Source organism: Phyllobates terribilis, unplaced genomic scaffold, assembly GCF_046119375.1.
Source record: "Phyllobates terribilis strain yellow unplaced genomic scaffold, ASM4611937v1 Scaffold_10__3_contigs__length_209671492, whole genome shotgun sequence".
In the NCBI taxonomy this organism is placed as follows: Eukaryota; Metazoa; Chordata; class Amphibia; order Anura; family Dendrobatidae; genus Phyllobates; species Phyllobates terribilis.
Window position 1 is genome coordinate 35,646,723 of NW_027362770.1, and position 18,874 is coordinate 35,665,596.

Consider the following 18,874-nt stretch of genomic DNA (forward strand, 5'->3'; position numbering starts at 1 on the left):
TCCCATTTTTGACCCCTCTTTTGTTAAAAAGCAATTGCTTATTCCGTTCTCCAAAAGGGAACGTTTTTGGACCATTTTAAAATGAAAAAAGCCTAAAAAGTCTATTAGTGCTGTTTATTGTTACACTGGCTGTTGGCTACCACCAGTTACCATCCGTTTCTCTGTTTATTATGTGAGGGAACTTTGACATTTATAAAGCTGTTTGCAGTCTCAGACTGTTACACACATTTTCTGGGCAATTAAAAGCTTAGCAGTATTGCTGATTCACAGCAAATTAATTTGCTGCAAATCAAATTTTTGAGAAAACATTTCTTGGACCTGATTAATTAGATTTTCTAAACATTCCTGGTATATACATTGCTAGCTCTCCCAGGTATTAGATTAAAGGGGTTGTCCAGTCTTGAGTAAATTTGCAGTCACTCATTCTCCGGTGCCAAGAGCAGGCAGTCATGTGACCGCAAGTATGCGGTATGCATACTTCCTGCCATGTTCCGATTAGATTGTTCCTGGCCTCTCTCAATACACTTGCATTGAGCGAGATAGGCCCCATATAGTTGGAATGTACAGTACAGACCAAAAGTTTTGACACACCTCATTTAAAGATTTTTCTGTATTTTCATGACTTTAAAAATTGTACATTCACACTGAAGGCATCAAAACTATGAATTAACACATGTGGAATTATATACTTAACAAAAAAGTGTGAAACAACTGAAAATATGTCTTATATTCTAGGTTCTTCAAAGTAGCCACCTTTTGCTTTGATGACTGCTTTGCACTCTCTTGGCATTCTCTTGATGAGCTTAAAGAGGTAGTCACTGGAAATGGTTTTAACTTCACAGGTGTGCCCTGTCAGGTTTAATAAGTGGGATTTCTTGCCTTACAAATGTGGTTGGGACCATCAGTTGTGTTGTGCAGAAGTCTGGTGGATATACAGCTGATAGTCCTACTGAATAGACTGTTAGAATTTGTATTATGGCAAGAAAAAAGCAGCTAAGTAATGAAAAATGAGTTGCCATCATTACTTTAAGAAATGAAGGTCAGTCAGTGCGAAAAATTGGGCAAACTTTGAAAGTGTCCCCAAGTGCAGTTGCAAAAACCATCCAGCGCTACAAAGAAACTGGCTCACAGGAGGACCACCCCAGGAAATGAAGACCAAGAGTCACCCCTGCTTCTGAGGATAAGTTTATCCGAGTCACCAGCCTCAGAAGTCGCAGGTTAACAGCAGCTCAGATTAGAGACTAGGTAAATGCCACACAGAGTTCTAGCAGCAGACACGTCTCTACAACTGTTAAGAGGAGACTTTGTGCAGCAGGCCTTCATGGTAAAATAGCTGCTAGGAAACCACTGCTAAGGACAGGCAACAAGCAGAAGAGACTTGTTTGGGCTAAGGAACACAAGTAATGGACATTTGACCATTGTAAATCTGTGCTTTGGTCTTTTAAGTCCAAATTTGAGATCTTTTCTTCCAACCACCGTGTCTTTGTGCGACGCAGAAAAAGTGAACAGATGGACTCTACATGCCTGGTTCCCACCGTGTAGCATGGAGGAGGAGATGTGATGGTGTGGGGGTGCTTTGCTGGTGACACTGTTGGGGATTTATTCAAAATTGAAGGCATACTGAACCAGCATGGCTACCACAGCATCTTGCAGCGGCATGCTATTCCATCCGGTTTGCGTTTAGTTGGACCATCATTTATTTTTCAACTGGACAATGACCCCAAACACACCTCCAGGCTGTGTAAGGGCTATTTGACCAAGAAGGAGAGTGATGGGGTGCTATGCCGGATGACCTGGCCTCCACAGTCATCAGACCTGAACCCAATCGAGATGGTTTGTGGTTAGCTGGACCGCAGAGTGAAGGCAAAAGGGCCAACAAGTGCTAAGCATCTCTGGGAACTCATTCAAGATTGTTGGAAGACCATTTCCGGTGACTACCTCTTGAAGCTCATCAAGAGAATGCCAAGAGTGTGCAAAGAAGTCATCAAAGCAAAAGGTGGCTACTTTGAAGAACCTAGCATATAATAGAATATAAGACATATTTTCAGTTGTTTCACACTTTTTTGTTAAGTATATAATTCCACATGTGTTAATTCATAGTTTTGATGCCTTCAGTGTGAATGTACAATTTTCAAAGTCATGAAAATACAGAAAAATCTTTAAATGAGAAGGTGTGTACAAACTTTTGGTCTGTACTGTACCTTGGAGTATGCATATTGCATTCTTGCGGTCACCTGACCGTGTGTTCCTGATGCCAGTACCAGAGAATCCTAAAAGCAATGGAAAAAATCCACCAATCCCAAAGGAAAAATATTATGGTTAAATATTCATATTTTATGAAAATCCATTTAAAACATGTTGAAGGGGGATAAGAAAAAGGGACATATAAAATTAGAGAAAGGATGACGCGTTTCTAACCAGCATGGTTCTTACTCATATCTTGCTAAGTTGAAATTCCTTCTGAGTACTGGACTGCATGCCGTGCGAGCCTCCTTTACTATTTTAACTGCTAAGTTGAAAGACCTACCACTTATTCTATTTGATGCCACTCCTTTGTATTTCACTTCCCCATATTTTAAAAGTTGGGCAACTTTCAACCCAGCAGGATATGAGTAAGAACCATTCTGGTTGGAAATGCGTCAAATCTTCTCAAATTTTTATGTCCCCTTTTTCCTATCCCCCTTCAAAATTTTTTTAATGGTTTTTCATTAAATGTGAAGATTTAACTATAATATTTTTCTTTTGAGATTACCATTGCTTTTGTGCCTCACTCATCCCCCAGCTAGGATCTTTTCCTTCCGTGCATCCCTTCCTCGATTAAAAGATCCCAGGGCTAAATTACACTTCGAGGGAGCTGATAAATGTTTTTTCCTTTTGTATTGGCATACCGGAGAATCCTCACAGCATGCATTTCATGCGATGTGAGGATCCACAAGTCTACAGTCACATAAATTAACTGAAAACATTTTGCTTAAGACCAGACAACCCCTTGAAACCTGCCTATTATAATCTGAAAAGAGAGGGGGAGTAGCAGAATAGGAGAGGCAGAAAGATATATTATGTTTCAAGCTTTGTCCTAAATTTTTTAGCTCATTCCAACACTGGATTCAAAGCTTCTCAGTATCTCTATATAGCATCCGCCATGTTGCTGTTTCTAAGGGTATGCTGCATAGAAACAGGAGAACATGAATTCTTCTTCCCTGTGATAACTTTATATGGTCCATACAAAGCTAAATATATATATACAAGTATTAGAAACAACTTTGCAGTTTATTCACTACTGTGAACAAATCATCCAGACAGTTGGATGGGCTTGAGCAAGCTTCCGACTTGCAGACAGATCCTGGGTGTAGGTGAGCCCTGTTCACTTCCATAGATTGTGCAGGAGAGCAGAGACACTGAACGACGATGAGGGAAACACACCTGCGGCGGCCATTCGGGGGACCTCCCCTTTTCTCAAGGCTTGAGATGATTCTCTGGATGATTTGTTCACAGTGGTGAATGTACTGCAAAGTTATTTCTATTACTTACATACCGGATGAAATATTTTTGGATAACTTATGAAGAAAAACAACTTGTGCCCTTTTCTGTTTTGTATGGACTATAGTCAGTTGGTGGGAGCAACTGCTATGTGGCGATTATAGATGTGGAACTTTAGTATTAAATAAGCCACTTTTTCAATTTTTGGATAACGTTATCTGGTAGACATCACTGCAACTAGTCTCCACCTACTAGCTCAGAGACTGCTGAAAAAAGAAGATAGAGCCTACAAAATAATAAAGTGATAAAAAATTCAGGCTACAAGAAATACACCGACCAGAAATACAGTTTTTCCTAATGTACACACACATGACACAACTTATTCTGAAATGTCACCTGCAAGTACAGGTACTTTTTTAATTCTACAACTGTGTGAAGAGAAACAAGGTATTTGGAGATCTGTAAGGGAAAAACATATCTCTGTCCTCTAAATAAAATGTATTATAAAAATATTCTACACATATTACAAAGTGTTAGACCTAAAGAGTGCGTGATGTTGACAGGACAGTTATAATAATGTTGAAGTAAAATTAATCTCATTGCCCCAATAAAAAAAATGGTGACATCCACCTAAACAGCCCATACTAAAAAAAAAAAAAATGGTGTTTGATAACAAAAAAAAACCATAGTAATAAACCGTAGTTTTTATTGGGATCAGTATGGAAAGCAGAGCAATTAACAGCTCGCGCACTATTCCTCCTTGTTGAAGCCAATATATCATGTATTAATACATAATTATATATTAATACATAAAATACTAGATGAAACAGCAATATAAATAGGACAACAACCCCAATATGGTTAATACATGTGCTAAATATATAGGAAACTAACTCTAAATAGACCAATTCATGTGAAACATCTAACGTAAGGTAAAATTAAAAAGTATCACACAGAACATACCAGAAATGTTCATCTTTTACCAGGTGAATAAACGTGAAAAAGGAAAACCAGTATCCATAATGCAAGTGTTTTATAGGCTGGTATAGGAGGGTCCCCAAGTGTATAACCATCTACTGTAGCTTCCTCAAGAAATACTGTAGCTTCCTCAGGGTTCCTTTTTCGGTGATGAATGCTGTTTATTGTACATCATTTGTAACTTTATAAGAGACTTCTAGTGAAAGGGCAGTGCAGAAACTACACAGACATGGATTTTTTTAAGACTATAAATTTATATTATTGTCCTAGGAAAAAATATATATATATATATATTTTTGTACTGTATTAGCCAGTAGATAGAAAAATATTAAAATTTTAGAATCCTCAGTGGTTGATACCTTTTAATGGCTAACTGAAAAGATGGTAACAAACTGCAAGCTTTCGAGACTACTCAGGTCTCTTCATCAGGCATAGTATACCACAAAATCTGAAGAGTCACATATTTATACACTTTAGGACACAGAAATAATGCAATAGACCTGTCTCATCTATTGCATTATTTCTGTGTCCTAATGTGTATAAATATGTGACTCTTCAGATTTTGCGTTATATTAGCCTGATGAAGAGACCTGAGTAGTCTCGAAAGCTTGCAGTTTGTTACCATCTTTTCAGTTAGCCATTAAAAGGTATCAACCACTGAGGACTCTCAAATCTAAATTTTTTTCTATTATTGTCATGGATTTTCAGAACATTTGGTTATTTTTACCTAAGTAAATACATTAAATGTTAAGTTTTACCTCCCCATACTGTAATAGCTTGCAGATAGTAATGCAACATTCAAAATAAAATACAGTTATATAAAAGCAGCCTTAGTCACAAATAATAGAAGGTGGGATCCAGAACGAAAGTATGAGTAATACTTAAGTGAGGAGTGGGAACATTCTCTTATGCTTTTTGTGAGCTTATGACAAGTCTATTTGTCATCATTTTTATAATTGCCTGCAACTGAACTTCCTACAGAACCTTGAAAACTGTCATATATGACATTTCAGAATTATTGGTTTTTGTAGTTTGCCTAATTTATGGGCACTACAGATTTTTCTTTTCTTTAGAAAACTGAAATACTTCAATAGAAAGGCATATTCATAAAAATACTTCCATCCAGGAGACATTATTCATTTTTTCTTTTCAGGTTAACGGTGCGAGCTGAATGCCCAATGCATTTAGAGGATTTCCCTATGGACGCTCATGCCTGCCCCTTAAAGTTTGGAAGTTGTGAGTATTCCAGAAATTCCTCCAATCTTATGAAATGTTTTGTTTCTTGGGGTCTTTTGTTTATTTTATTTGGCAAAAAAAAAAGATTTTTCTTACAGGGGTTTTAAAGTAAATATAATTACTAGAATAAATGCAACTTTATAATATACTTTTATACATTTGTATTAAACATAAAAAATACACTTGCCCTTTAATGACCCATGATGGAGATACAGTGCCTTGTGAAAGTATTTGGCCCCCTTGAACTTTTCTACCTTTTGCCACATTTCTGGCTTCAAGCATAAAGATTAGTGTTGAGCCACCCCCGTAGTGTTCGAGTTCGGTTCGGTTCGTCGAACACCCGTGTGTTCACCGAACTGTTCGTCGAACTGTTCGTCGAACACCTTCGAACACCATTAAAACCAATGGCAGGCAAACAAAAACACATATAAACACATAGAAAACACCTTCAAAGGTGTCCAAAAGCTGACAAACTGCTCAGAAGACACAACTAACACATGGAAAAGTGACAAGTACATATAGTCATGCGAAAAGAAAAGAGGTGGAGGAGTAAAAGGAGGGGGAGACACAGATATAGGCATGTCATGCCCTTCTAAAATCCAAAAAGTGAGAAGCCGAGACGGCCAGTCCGCTCCTGCCCGTGCCACCTCCGTGTCGCCGGGTTTGTGCCAGAGCCACGGTGAACCCTGACGGCCAGCCCCCCTCTCCCAATACTGGTGCCTGTCCGCTGGTGGGTCGAGAGAGCCCCCCTGTGGTGGAGGCAGCTCTAAGCTTTTTAATTTAAATTGTCCCTCTAATTTGAATGAATACACTTTAAATCCATTTACAAGGATCTATTGGAGGGCAAGTCTCATGCCAGCAGCCGCGTAATTCCAGCTCCAGTAGCGTCCACTAAAGCTGCTGCAGTTAAAAAGCTTTAATAAGGATCGAGCTCGGCTGTCCACCGCAAGGCATCCTAGTGCCAGTCCCAGCCCCTATGCCTTGGGGTGCCTCCTGATGCTCTTCACTAAGTATCCCGTGGTCCCGAAGCATTTCCTTTGAAAAAATTAAGTGTCCAAACTACAGGTGGTGTAGCTTGCTTAACAGCCGGGATAATCCGCTGACTAGCAGACACTGCTACTAGGCACAAAGTATTTCCTGGGCTAGATGCAGTTAAAAATTTGTAAGTAGATACTCTCGTTGGATGCTGAGAAAGCATTCCATAGAGTCTCCTGGCACGCCATATATGATTCTCTTAAAAAGCTTGGGGTAGGGGTCTAGGGGACCCTTTTATAGCCAAAATCACGGCCCTGTATCACAATACGTCACCTAGGCTGAAGATAAATGGAACTGTAGCACCGAGGGCTCGGTTGCTACAGACGTATTGCACCTCACCCAGAGGTGTGATATCTCACTCTCAGATAAGGATGGAGTGTGGATCAGGACCCGACACCTGCATGCATTACACCACATTGCCGTGGGGCAGGGCGACCAATATGCCCCTGAGATGGGCACGACAGTCCCTGTCCCTGGCTGGAGTGGGGGGAGGGAACACTGAGGAAGGGGAACCCTGCAGTGCAGGAGCAGGGAGGAAGCAGTTCCTGGGTGCATTGAGAAGGGAGTATAAAAGGTGGGCACCATCTTAGTTCAGTGCAGAGAAGTCTGAGCAGAAGTGGCAGGGAGCAGGGGCTCTGCATGAGCTCTGCTCCGGAGGCGGGCCTAGTAACAGAGGCCCAGGCCTGCAAGAGGGAGAAGGAAGGAAGAGGAGCGGAGAAGGCTCCAGGAACGAGGAATGAAGGGATCCCAGGGGTGCGGACGGGCGAGTCGCCACCGCACGCCCGAATCCACCTGCGTGGAGGGGTCAGGCCAAAGGGGGAGACCGGTCCCCGAACTAGTGGAGGCAGGAAACGACCCTCAGCTAGAAACCGGAGGCTCTGACATTTTATGTGGCGCAGCCCCTTGCTCCACCCGCTAGGAAGGCACCACATAGGGTCAGGGAAACTGGCGCCAAGTTTACCAAGAGGAGGCCCGAGGCAGCCGGACAGAAGTGTTGGTAAGAAAGGCCAGACAAAGGACACACAAAGGGGGTCCTGTGAAGCGCTCCAAAGTTATCTGGGAGTTGTCTGAGCCCCTCACCTGGTGAGCACAGTACGACGTGGGCAGCCGTTACCTGCAGACGTGGTCTGGATAATAAGAACTGTGAGTAAAGGCCCTGAACTGCATCACTGACTCCGTGTCGTTACTGCTGCTGCCCTGCACCATCACCCCCATCCTCCGCATACACTGCCCTGAGGCTATACTCCTCCCGTGGGGAGTTATGCTACGCTCTGCTGCACCCACAACACCAGCCTTAGCGGTCTGCCCTGTAGCGGCGGTTCACTCTGACCGCAATCCATGGGTGGCGTAGTCGGACATTTAAACATCAAAACCACATAAATAGTTCCGCCACTGGTTTGACCGCCCTGAGCCATGGAACCGGATCGCCGCCACGAAGACTACAACCACCAGCATCCACCAAAAAGGGTCCGGCTCCGGGTGTCCCAAGGCCCAGGGGGTGCGTCAGAACATTTTCATCACCTTTCACAATCACCAATGGGACAAGGCAGGGATGTCCTCTGTCCCCTCTCTTATACATCCTAGTGACGGAGCACCTGCTCTCATCAATTCGCCATAACCCCAATATTAGGTGGATTGAGGTGGGAGGCACCGAGTACAAGTGCTCTCTATTTGCTGTTGATGTCCTAGTATATATCACTCAATCACATATATCCATCCCTGCTGTTATGGCTGAAATAGATCACTTTGTTACATGGTAAAATTTTAAAATCAATGCAGCGAAGTCTGAGGCCCTCGATGTCTCCCTCCCTAAATCCATATAGGATTCCATCCAGTCCAACTTTCCCTTTGCCTGGCCCTCACAGGGTATCAAATACTTAGGAATTCCTATTCATAGAGACCTCTCCCATCTATGTTATCTTAATTTTGGGCCCTTTATTGAACAATTCCATACAGACCATGGTTGGCAAGTTAGAACTGTAAGATTCACTACGTGAACCACTGGTGTTTTGTGGAAAAGCACATGTACACCGCGTTCCAAATTATTATGCAAAAAGTGTTTAGGAGTGATAAGGGAAGAATTTGTTTGTTTGTCAGTTAAACTCATTGATGGTGATGTGTGTCAGGGCTCTTTATATCACTGTAAGCAATTGCAGACACCTGTGCTAATTAGTTTTGCAGGTGTGTCCAATGAAAGGCAAGACTACTTAAGAAGGCTCTCTCACATTATTAAGCAGCCTACATTTTCTGCCAAAATGGGAAAGAAAAAGGATGTGTCGGCTGCTGAGAAGCAACAAATTGTGGAGTGTTTAGGTCAAGGCATGACTACAATCAACATTGTGCGATGATCAGGATGAAGTGTCTTGGCAATCAAGAAGTATGTAGCTGATTCACAGTACACACGTGTGCGTGCTGATAAGGGCAAATTGAGGACTCTTTCCTACAGGCAATTACGTCAGGTTGAAACAGCAGCGGCAAAAAAGCCTTGTCATAGCAGCAGACAAGTTTTTGAAGCTGCTTGTGCCTCCAACGTCCCCCGAACAACAAGATGCAGGGTCCTTCAGAGGTTTGCAGCTGTGCATACGCCATCCTGTCGACCTCCTCTATCCACTTCACACAAGCAGAAACGGCTCCAGTGGGCCAAACATTACATGAAGACTGATTTCAAAACTGTTTTGTTCACGGATGAGTGCCGTGCAGCGCTCGATGGTCCAGATGAATGGAGTGGAGGATGGCTGGTTGATGGACACCCCACGCAAACACGGCTACAGCGCCAACAAGGAGGAGGTGGAGTAATGTTTTGGGCTGGAATCATGGGGAGAGAGATTGTCAGCCCCTTTAGGATCCCTGAAGGCGCTAAAGATGAACTCCATAATGTATGTGGATTTTCTCAAACAGCACTTCCTGCCATGGTTCAAGAAGAAGAACCGTGTATTTCACAGCAAGATCATTTTTCTGCATGATAATGCACCATCTCATGCTGCACATAAAACATCTGCATCTCTGGCTGATATGGGCATAAAAGGGGACAAACTTATGGTGTGACCCCCATGCTCCTCTGACCTCTACCCCATTCAGAACCTTTGGAGCATCATTAAAAGGAATGTCTATGATGGCGGGAGGCAGTTCACATCTAAGCAACAGCTCTGGGAGGGTATTCTGTCCTCATGCAAAACAATTGAAGCAGAAACCATCCAAAACCTGACAAATTCAATGGACGAGAGAGTTCAGAAGCTCCTTTCGAACAAGGGGTCCTATGTGAAAATGTAACATCACCTAGAATAAAGTTTTGAGTTGAAAACTGTTTGATTTCAGTTTCTAACAACCTGCTAATGCTTATAATTTCAAAAATGACCATTTTTTTGGTCTTTATTAAAATGAAAAGGTTGATCGAAAAGTTTGGGGGATCTAAGAGTGTGGCAACCCAGTAGTCATGATTACTTCGAATTCTGACAATATGAGGGTCATGCTGCAGGTAGTGCAGCAAGAAGGCACTTATGTGTCTTGCGCATCTCGGAGCCCCAAAATTATTTTCCGGGCTAGATGCAGCTAAAAATTATTTTTAATTTTAAATCTGGTGAAGCTTATTATAGATGGCCTAATAGGATCAGTGCTGCACACTGCTACAAAGCCCAAATTATTTTCCAGTCAAGATACAGATAAACATGATTAGTAATTTGAAAGCTTAAAACGGTTGGTAGGGTGATTTTAACCAATCATCAAGCTTTTACTCTCCCCAGGATGACACAGGGGTAGAAAAGTCGTTTCGGATCCATGATTTGTTCATCTTTATGAACGTGAGTCTGTCTACATTATCAGTGGAGAGCCGCGTGCGCTTATCTGTCAGCACACCACCAGCAGCGCTGAACACACGTTCAGACAGAACGCTGGCTGCGGGGCATGACAAGATCTCCAAGGTGTAAGTGGCTAGCTCCGGCCATTTATCCAGATTGGAAGCCCAAAAAGAGCAAGGGTCCAGTGACACAGTCGTGGCTTCAATGTTTACTTGGAGATACTCCTGTACCATCGTCTCTAGGCGTTGACTATGTGTCAGACTTCTTGTCTCCTGTGGCCTTGCAAAGGATGGGCTAAAAAAGTGGTGAAATGATTCCGCAAAATTGATGTTACCAGCAGATACTGTGGTTCTGTTACGGTTTGAGTGCTGAACACTTGACGGTCCCACGGTTGGCAAGTTGGAACTGTGAGATTCACTACGTGCACCACTGGTATTTTGTGGAAAAGCACATGTAAGATTCTGCAACAGTCTCTGCTGATACTCCTGCATGCGTGCATCCCTTTCTATGGCAGGAATAATTTCTGCAAATTTACTTTTGTACCAGGGATCTAACAGTGTGGCAACCCAGTAGTCAGGATTATTTCTAATTCTCACAATTCGAGGGTCATGTTGCAGGTAGTGCAGCAAGAAGGCACTCATGTGTGTTGCGCATCCAGGAGCACCAAGTCCCTGTTGTGTTGGTGGCGAGGTAGCAATCATGCTTCCTTCCTCTATCCTCTCCCCCCAACCTCGCACAACAGAAATGTGATCAAGGTCTCCCTCATCTGATGAGTCTTCCATCAGTTCGTCCTCCACTTCTTCCTGGGCTCCTGCACCTTCCTCACTAGTTTGGCTGCTACCATGCGCCCTGGTAAAATCATCTCCCCCACCCTCACATGCCTGCCGCCTTGGTGCTGCCGACCGTCTGGACCTTGCAGATGTTAGCCCTTCCGCATACAAGTCCTCCTCCTCTACTTCCTCCACCTCCTCTTGTGCCACCACCTGACTCCGAATTCTGTTTAACATGTGCTCCAGCATGTAAATCACCGGAATAGTCATGCTGATAATGGCATCGTCAGCACTAAACATCTTCGTCGCCATTTCAAAACTGTGCAGAAGGGTGCATAGGTCCCTGATCTGAGACCACTCCTCCAGCGTGATTTGCCCCACCTCTGAATCTCGTTGGCCCAGGCTATACGTCAGAACGTATTGCACCAGGGCTTGTCGGTGCTGCCACAGTCGCTGCAACATGTGCAGAGTTGAATTCCACCGGGTAGGCACATCGCATTTTAGCCGGTGAAGTGGCAGGCCCAACGACTTCTGTAGAGATGTAAGTCGCTGAGCTGCGGGATGCGAACGGCGGAAGTGAGCACACAGCGACCGTGCCCTCTGCAGAAGGCCATCTAGTCTGGGATAGTGGGCTAAAAATTGCTGGACAACCAGGTTCAACACGTGAGCCATACAAGGCACGTGTGTGACATTGCCCCGGCGAAGGGCCGCACCCAGGTTTGCAGCATTGTCGCACACGGCCTTCCCTGGTTTCAGGTCCAGTGGAGACAACCATTCATGAAATTGGTTCTCCAGAGCTGACCACAACTCCTCAGCTGTGTGACTCACATTTCCCAGACATTTCAATGTAAAAACCGCCTGATGACGTTGAGCCCTACTGCCAGCATAGTAAGGAGGTGTGCAGGATCCCTTCTGCGCAGTTAGAAAGCTTGTGGCATGACCAGACAGGCTTTGGGTGCAGGTGGAAGACCGAGAGGAGGTTGAGGAGGCAGAAGCAGTGGAGGAAAAATGACATAAAGAGGATTGACGCACAACTCGTGGGGACGGCAAGACTTGGACAGCAGCCCCGTGTCCTGCTGTCACCATAGTTACCCAGTGCCCAGTCAGCGACATGTAACGCCCCTGTCCATGCCTACTCGTCCAAGTGTCTGTGGTGAAATGCACCCTGTCACACACAGAGTTTCTCAAAGAAGCGGTGATGTTGTGTGCGACATGCTGGTGGAGCGTAGGCACACCTTTCTTTGAGAAGTAGTGCCGACTGGGCATCTGGTACTGGGGCACTGCGACGGACATAAGGTCTCGAAAATCCTCTGTGTCCACCAGGCGGAAAGGCAGCATTTCTGTAGCCAAGAGCTTGCAGATGGTGAAATTCAACCTCTTAGCTTTCTCATGGCTAGGAGGAAATGGTCTTTTACTTGTCCACATCTGAGGGACCGAGGGCTGGCTATTGTGCTTAGACGGGGTTGATAAGGGTGTCCCCGGCAAACTGCCGGTCTGTGAGGAAGATGCAGGCGGACATGTTAGGTTGCCTTGATCCAAAGGTGGTGCTATCGATGTCGGACAGCGCTCAAGACCAGCTGGTGTTACCACCTCCAAAGAAAATGATGACCTGCCAATCACGCTGGCTGTTGCGGGTAAAGAGGTGGCAGGTCTGCGCCCCAAAACAGGTGTGACTGCTGTCCCCCCAGTCACAGAGGATGAAGAGGCCGCGGATGCACAAGATATGGCAGACGGTGGTTGGCCCGGCCGGCTAGACCGCATTGTAGCACACTGAGCTTCCCACTGCAACTTATGCTTCATGTCCATGTGCCGGTTCATGCATGAAGTACTCAAACTATGTATTTTTTGGCCTCTACTTAGCTTTTGCTGACAAATGTTACAGATAACACGAGTTGGGTCATCTTTATCGATCTGAAAAAATGCCCAGGCTATGCAAGGCTTAGCACCCATGCGACCTGAAGAGCCACCACGACTTGTGGTGAGAGGCAGAGTTGTGTTTGAGGATGCAGTTGTTGACGTGCTTCCAGTACTACGTCTCTGTCCAGGAAGGCGCAACCTGACCTCGTCGTCACTAGCATCTTCCTCCACCTCCTCTGCTGACCTCATCTCTTGGCTGACTGTGGGTTGACAGTAAGTGGGATCTCCGACCTCATCATCATCACCCTGTGCGTTATCACACCCGTCGTCCTCAGAGCCAACCTGTTCCTGCCCTGACAAAAAACTAAAGTTGTCGCTCCAATCAGGTATTTGAGTCTTATCATCGTCTTCCTCATTGTCTCCACCAACAGGAGTTACAGTTTGGGAATGAGGGTCTACATTATGGTCAGAACCTTCTGCGTCTGGTCCTGGATCCGACTCATAAAGATTCTGGGCATCAGTGCAGATCATTTCCTCGTCTGGATTCACAGAAGCGCTGGAGTCGACCTCTGATTCCCAGGCTATAGTATGAGTAAACAGCTCTGCAGACTCAACCATCTGTTCTACCTCATACTCAGACGGGCAGCTGGAGATTTGGGAGCTGTGAGGAAGCAAGTGCGATTTGGGTGACACCTTTGAGGACTGGAGTATTTGTGATGTTGAAGTTGATGTGGTGGAGAGCCCACTTAAAGGAGCACTTGATATCCGTTGAAGCACCTGCTGTTTTTGTGCCTCATCTGGAATTTGTAGCGATTGGCGTGGCCGTAAGAAAGGGATCTTATCACATTGTCCGCTAAAAGAAGTAGACATTTTAGTTTGGCTGGAAGATGGTCTTTCTTCTGCACCTACCCCACGGACACAACCTTTTTTTCCCTTCCCAACACGCCTATTCCCCTTTCCACCAGCAGCAGGCCTTTTTCCACTCATTTTGGTGGTTAACAAATTCACAACTCTGGAGTTGTTTGCACAAAAAAACAATGGATGGTAACCGAGCAGAGCTGAGTGGCCAAACTGTGGTATTAGGCCAAAACTATTGGCTGGGTTAGATGCAGAAAAAAATTATTTTTAATTTGCAACCTGATGGAGGTCAGTATAGATGGACTAATAGACCAAGTCCCACACACCGCTAGAAGCCCAAATATTTTTTCAGAGCTAGATGCAGAAAAAAATTATTTTTAATTTGCAACCTGATGGAGGTCAGTATAGATGGACTAATAGACCAAGTCCCACACACCGCTAGAAGCCCAAATATTTTTTCAGAGCTAGATGCAGAAAATTTTTTTATTCAATTTGCAACCTGATGGAGGTCAGTATAGATGGACTAATAGACCAAGTCCCACACACTGCTAGAAGCCCAAATATTTTTTCAGAGCTAGATGCAGAAAAAAATTATTTTTAATTTGCAACCTGATGGAGGTCAGTATAGATGGACTAATAGACCAAGTCCCACACACTGCTAGAAGCCCAAATATTTTTTCAGAGCTAGATGCAGAAAAAAATTATTTTTAATTTGCAACCTGATGGAGGTCAGTATAGATGGACTAATAGAACAAGTCCCATACGCTGCTAGAAGCCCAAATATTTTTTCAGAGATAAATGAAGAAAAAAATTATTTTTAATTTGCAACCTGATGGAGGTCAGTATAGATGGACTAATAGACCAAGTCCCACACACTGCTAGAAGCCCAAATATTTTTTCAGAGCTAGATGCAGAAAAAAATTATTTTTAATTTGCAACCTGATGGAGGTCAGTATAGATGGACTAATAGACCAAGTCCCACACACCGCTAGAAGCCCAAATATTTTTTCAGAGCTAGATGCAGAAAAAAATTATATTCAATTTGCAACCTGCTGGAGGTCAGTATAGAAGGACTAATAGAACAAGTCCCACACACTGCTAGAAGCCCAAATATTTTTTCAGAGCTAAATGAAGAAAAAAATTATTTTTAATTTGCAACCTGATGGAGGTCAGTATAGATGGACTAATAGACCAAGTCCCACACACTGCTAGAAGCCCAATATTTTTTCAGAGCTAGATGCAGAAAAAAATTATATTCAGTTTGCAACCTGATGGAGGTCAGTATAGATGGACTAATAGAATGATGCTATGCCCAAAAGATTTTACTTCACTAGGTGCAGTAAAAAAATTGGTATTCTATACACAGGTGGTATATCTTGCAACACAGATAGGCTACTCCACTGACTAACACACTCTGCAATAGGCCAAAAAGGATTAGCTTTGCTAGATTCAGCCAAATGCTGTGAAAAAAACTTGCACAGCACTGGCACAGACCTGCCTGGCAAAAACTGATAGGAACTGATGTAACCTAGTCCTGAAAAGGACTCCAATTACAATTAGTCTTTACTCCCACAATCTATCTATTTAAGAGCACAGACCTGCCTGATAAAAGTCGTAGGAAATGCTGTAACCTAGTCCTTAAAAGGACTGCAATCACAACTATTCCCTACTCCCAAGCTATCTGTATATTTGTGCGAAAATTGGCTTGAAATTAACAAGGTATAGCGCACACAGCAACAGCGGTGCCGTCTAACATGCAGCTGCAGCAGTGAGAAAATGGTGGCGACGGGGAAAATGGCTTGGTCTTATAGGGCAAGGACATGTGACATACACTGCCAATCACACATGCCCTTGCTTGTGTGAAAAAAAGCACTTCGCTCCGTGTGTGCGCTGCTGATAGGCTGACAGATTGCACCTCCCCACTGCAAATGCGGGAAAGAGAAAAAAAAATGGAGATCTTCATTGTTCCTGCAGAGATCCATCCCCTGCCCCTCCCCCCGCCCCGCTGTACACTCAAACTGCGTATTAACATTAATTTTCATCATTACTGAGAAAAAATCCAGTTATGATTTTGGTGCACGAACAGTTATCGAACATAACCTCGAACAGCCGAATTTTTCTCAAATTGTTCGTGTTCGCCGACCGGCTCGAACACCGCCCAAAACAGCTCGAATTTGAGATTGGCGAACAGTTCGAGTAGAACAACGCTCATCTCTAATAAAGATATAAAATTATATTTTTTTTGGGAAGAATCAACAACAAGTGGGACACAATCGTAAAGTGGAACAAAATTTACTGGATATTTTAAACTTTTTTAAAAAATTAAAAACTGAAAAGTGGGGCATGCAATATTATTCAGCCCCCTTGAGTCAATACTTTGTAGCACCACCTTTTGCTGCGATTACAGCTGCAAGTCTCTTGGGGTCTCTATCAGTTTTGTACATCGAGAGGCTGAAATTCTTGCCCATTCTTCCTTGCAAAACAGCTCAAGTTCAGTGAGGTTGGATGGAGAGCGTTTGTGAACAGCAGATTTCTGCTCTTTCCACAGATTCTTGATTGGATTCAGGTCTGGACTTTCACTTGGCCATTCTAACACCTGGGTACGTTTATTTTTGAGCCATTCCATTGTAGATTTTGCTTTATGTTTGGGATCATTGTGTTGTTGGAAGATAAATCTCCGTCCCAGTCTCAGGTTTTTTGCAGACTCCAACAGGTTTTCTTCCAGAAAGGTCCTGTATTTGGTTCTGTCCATCTTCCCATCAATTTTAACCATCTTCCCTGTCCCTGCTGAAGGAAAGCGGGCCCAAACCATGATGCTGTCACCACCATGTTTGACAGTGGGGATGGTGTTTTGAGGGTGATGAGCTGTGTTGCTTTTACGCCAAACATATCAATTTGCATTGTGGCCAAAAAGTTTGATTTTGGTTTCATCTGATGAGAGCACCTTATTCCACATGTTTGGTGTGTCTCCCAGGTGGCTTGTGGCAAACTTCAAATGAGACTTTTTATGGATATCTTTGAGAAATGGCTTTCTTCTTGCCATTCTTCCATAAACGCCAGATTTTGGACAGTATACGACTGATTGTTGTCCTATGGACAGACCCTCCCACCTCAGCTGTAGATCTCTGCAGTTCATCCAGAGTGATCATGGGCTTTTTTGGCTGCATCTCTGTTCAGTCTTCTCCTTGTTCGAGATGAAAGTTTAGACGGACGTCCGGGGCCTTGGTAGATTTGCCATGGTCTGATACTCCTTCCATTTCAATATGATCGCTTGCACAGTGCTCCTTGAGATGTTTAAAACTTGGGAAATCTTTTTGTATCCAAATCCGGCTTTAAACTTTGCCACAACAGTATCTCGGACCTGCCTAGTGTGTTCCTTGGTCTTCATGATGCTCTCTGCACTTGAAACAGAACCCTGATTCTATTTATCATTACCGGTCATTTAGGACAATATTGCATCATTCATAGATCCTCACTGAACTTCTGGAGTGAGTTTGCTGCACTGAAAGTAAAGGGGTCGAATAATATTGCACGCCCCACTTTTCAGTTTTTAATTTTTTTAAAAACTTTAAAATACCCAATAAATTTCGTTCCACTTCACGATTGTGTCCACTTGTTGTTGATTCTTCCCCAAAAAATTAGAATTTCATATCTTTATGTTTGAAGCCAGAAATGTGGCAAAAGGTAGAAAAGTTCAAGGGGGCCAAATACTTTCACAAGGCACTGTATCTATCGCGAGTAAGTGCTATTTCCCAATCATGAAAATTGTATCCTGTGGTCTTGTGAATACTTTCCAATGTAATCATGAGAGCTGAAGCCTGGCTGTAATACACAGCAGGTTAATAGCGACTGAGGCATATAAGGTAACTATCAGGGCAAATGGAGCCTAATATTGACCCCCATTACTGTAATCAGCATCTGCCTATTAGGTCATACCAGAGATGGGGCCTTTTGGAATGACTGCCAGTATAAAACTGACAAGCTATAATTCATTGGACTACTGTTCATCCCAAAGCATTTTACAAACTATCAAATGGTCGCTGGTTCCATTTCTCGAATGGGATCAAAAATAAGAGTAAAATCAAATTCAATAATGTTTCATTAAAAGCACCCCCCCAAAAAATTACCATAAATCCCTTATTTTTAATAAAAATTATTTTATTTATTTTTTCATTTAAATGATTCATTGTTAAAAGCATATATATTTGGTACCACCACGCTCATCTAACTTAAATAATTACTTATACCATGTTGCATAAAAAAAGTTGAATTAGGCTTTCTTTTCTCCACTTCCCCCAAAACAAATTTAAAAATTATTCAATAAGTTGTATATATGTAGCCTGAAATGTCAGCAATAAAACTTACAATTAATCCTACAAAATACAGACCTCATACAGCTACATTGCCAGAAAATGTAAAACTTATGTCTCTTTAAAGGGTCGAAGAATGAAGAAGGGATCCAGCTTATGGGCAAACAGTGTTTCTTTATTCAGGTGAATATAGTACAGAAGATTAAGTTAAAACTTTCATGCTAGCGATAGCATCTATGCGTTTCAAGTGTCTCTCCACCCTTAGTTATTACTATGGGTGGAGAGGCACCTGAATCGCATAGATGCTATCGCTAACATGAAGGTTTTACCTTTAATTCTCTATACTATATTGCCCATGAGCTGGATCCCGTTTTCATTCTTCGGTTTCGGCATATCTACGCTATGACAGAGCGTCTTTCCGTGCTCCGAGACACAGGAATATATCAACGGTGATCTGGAAGCCTACATTGTGTTGACATATTAAAGGGTACCTATCTTTAACCTATGTCTGATACTAAAAGATTACTTAAAGGGAACCTGTTACTAAGCCTGGCTG

At 43.2% G+C, this 18,874-nt stretch overlaps 1 protein-coding gene across 6 annotated transcripts in view; it reads left to right on the plus strand.

The window, feature by feature from the left end:
* The window catches only part of GABRA1 (gamma-aminobutyric acid type A receptor subunit alpha1), a 301,016-nt gene that overhangs the window by 148,315 nt on the left and 133,827 nt on the right, over positions 1-18,874 (plus strand). For all 6 annotated transcript variants that reach the window (XM_073649525.1, XM_073649526.1, XM_073649528.1 and 3 more), the window contains one exon: positions 5,612-5,694. In XM_073649525.1, coding sequence (XP_073505626.1) covers positions 5,612-5,694 — 83 coding nt within the window. The remainder of the gene's footprint in view (positions 1-5,611; positions 5,695-18,874) is intronic.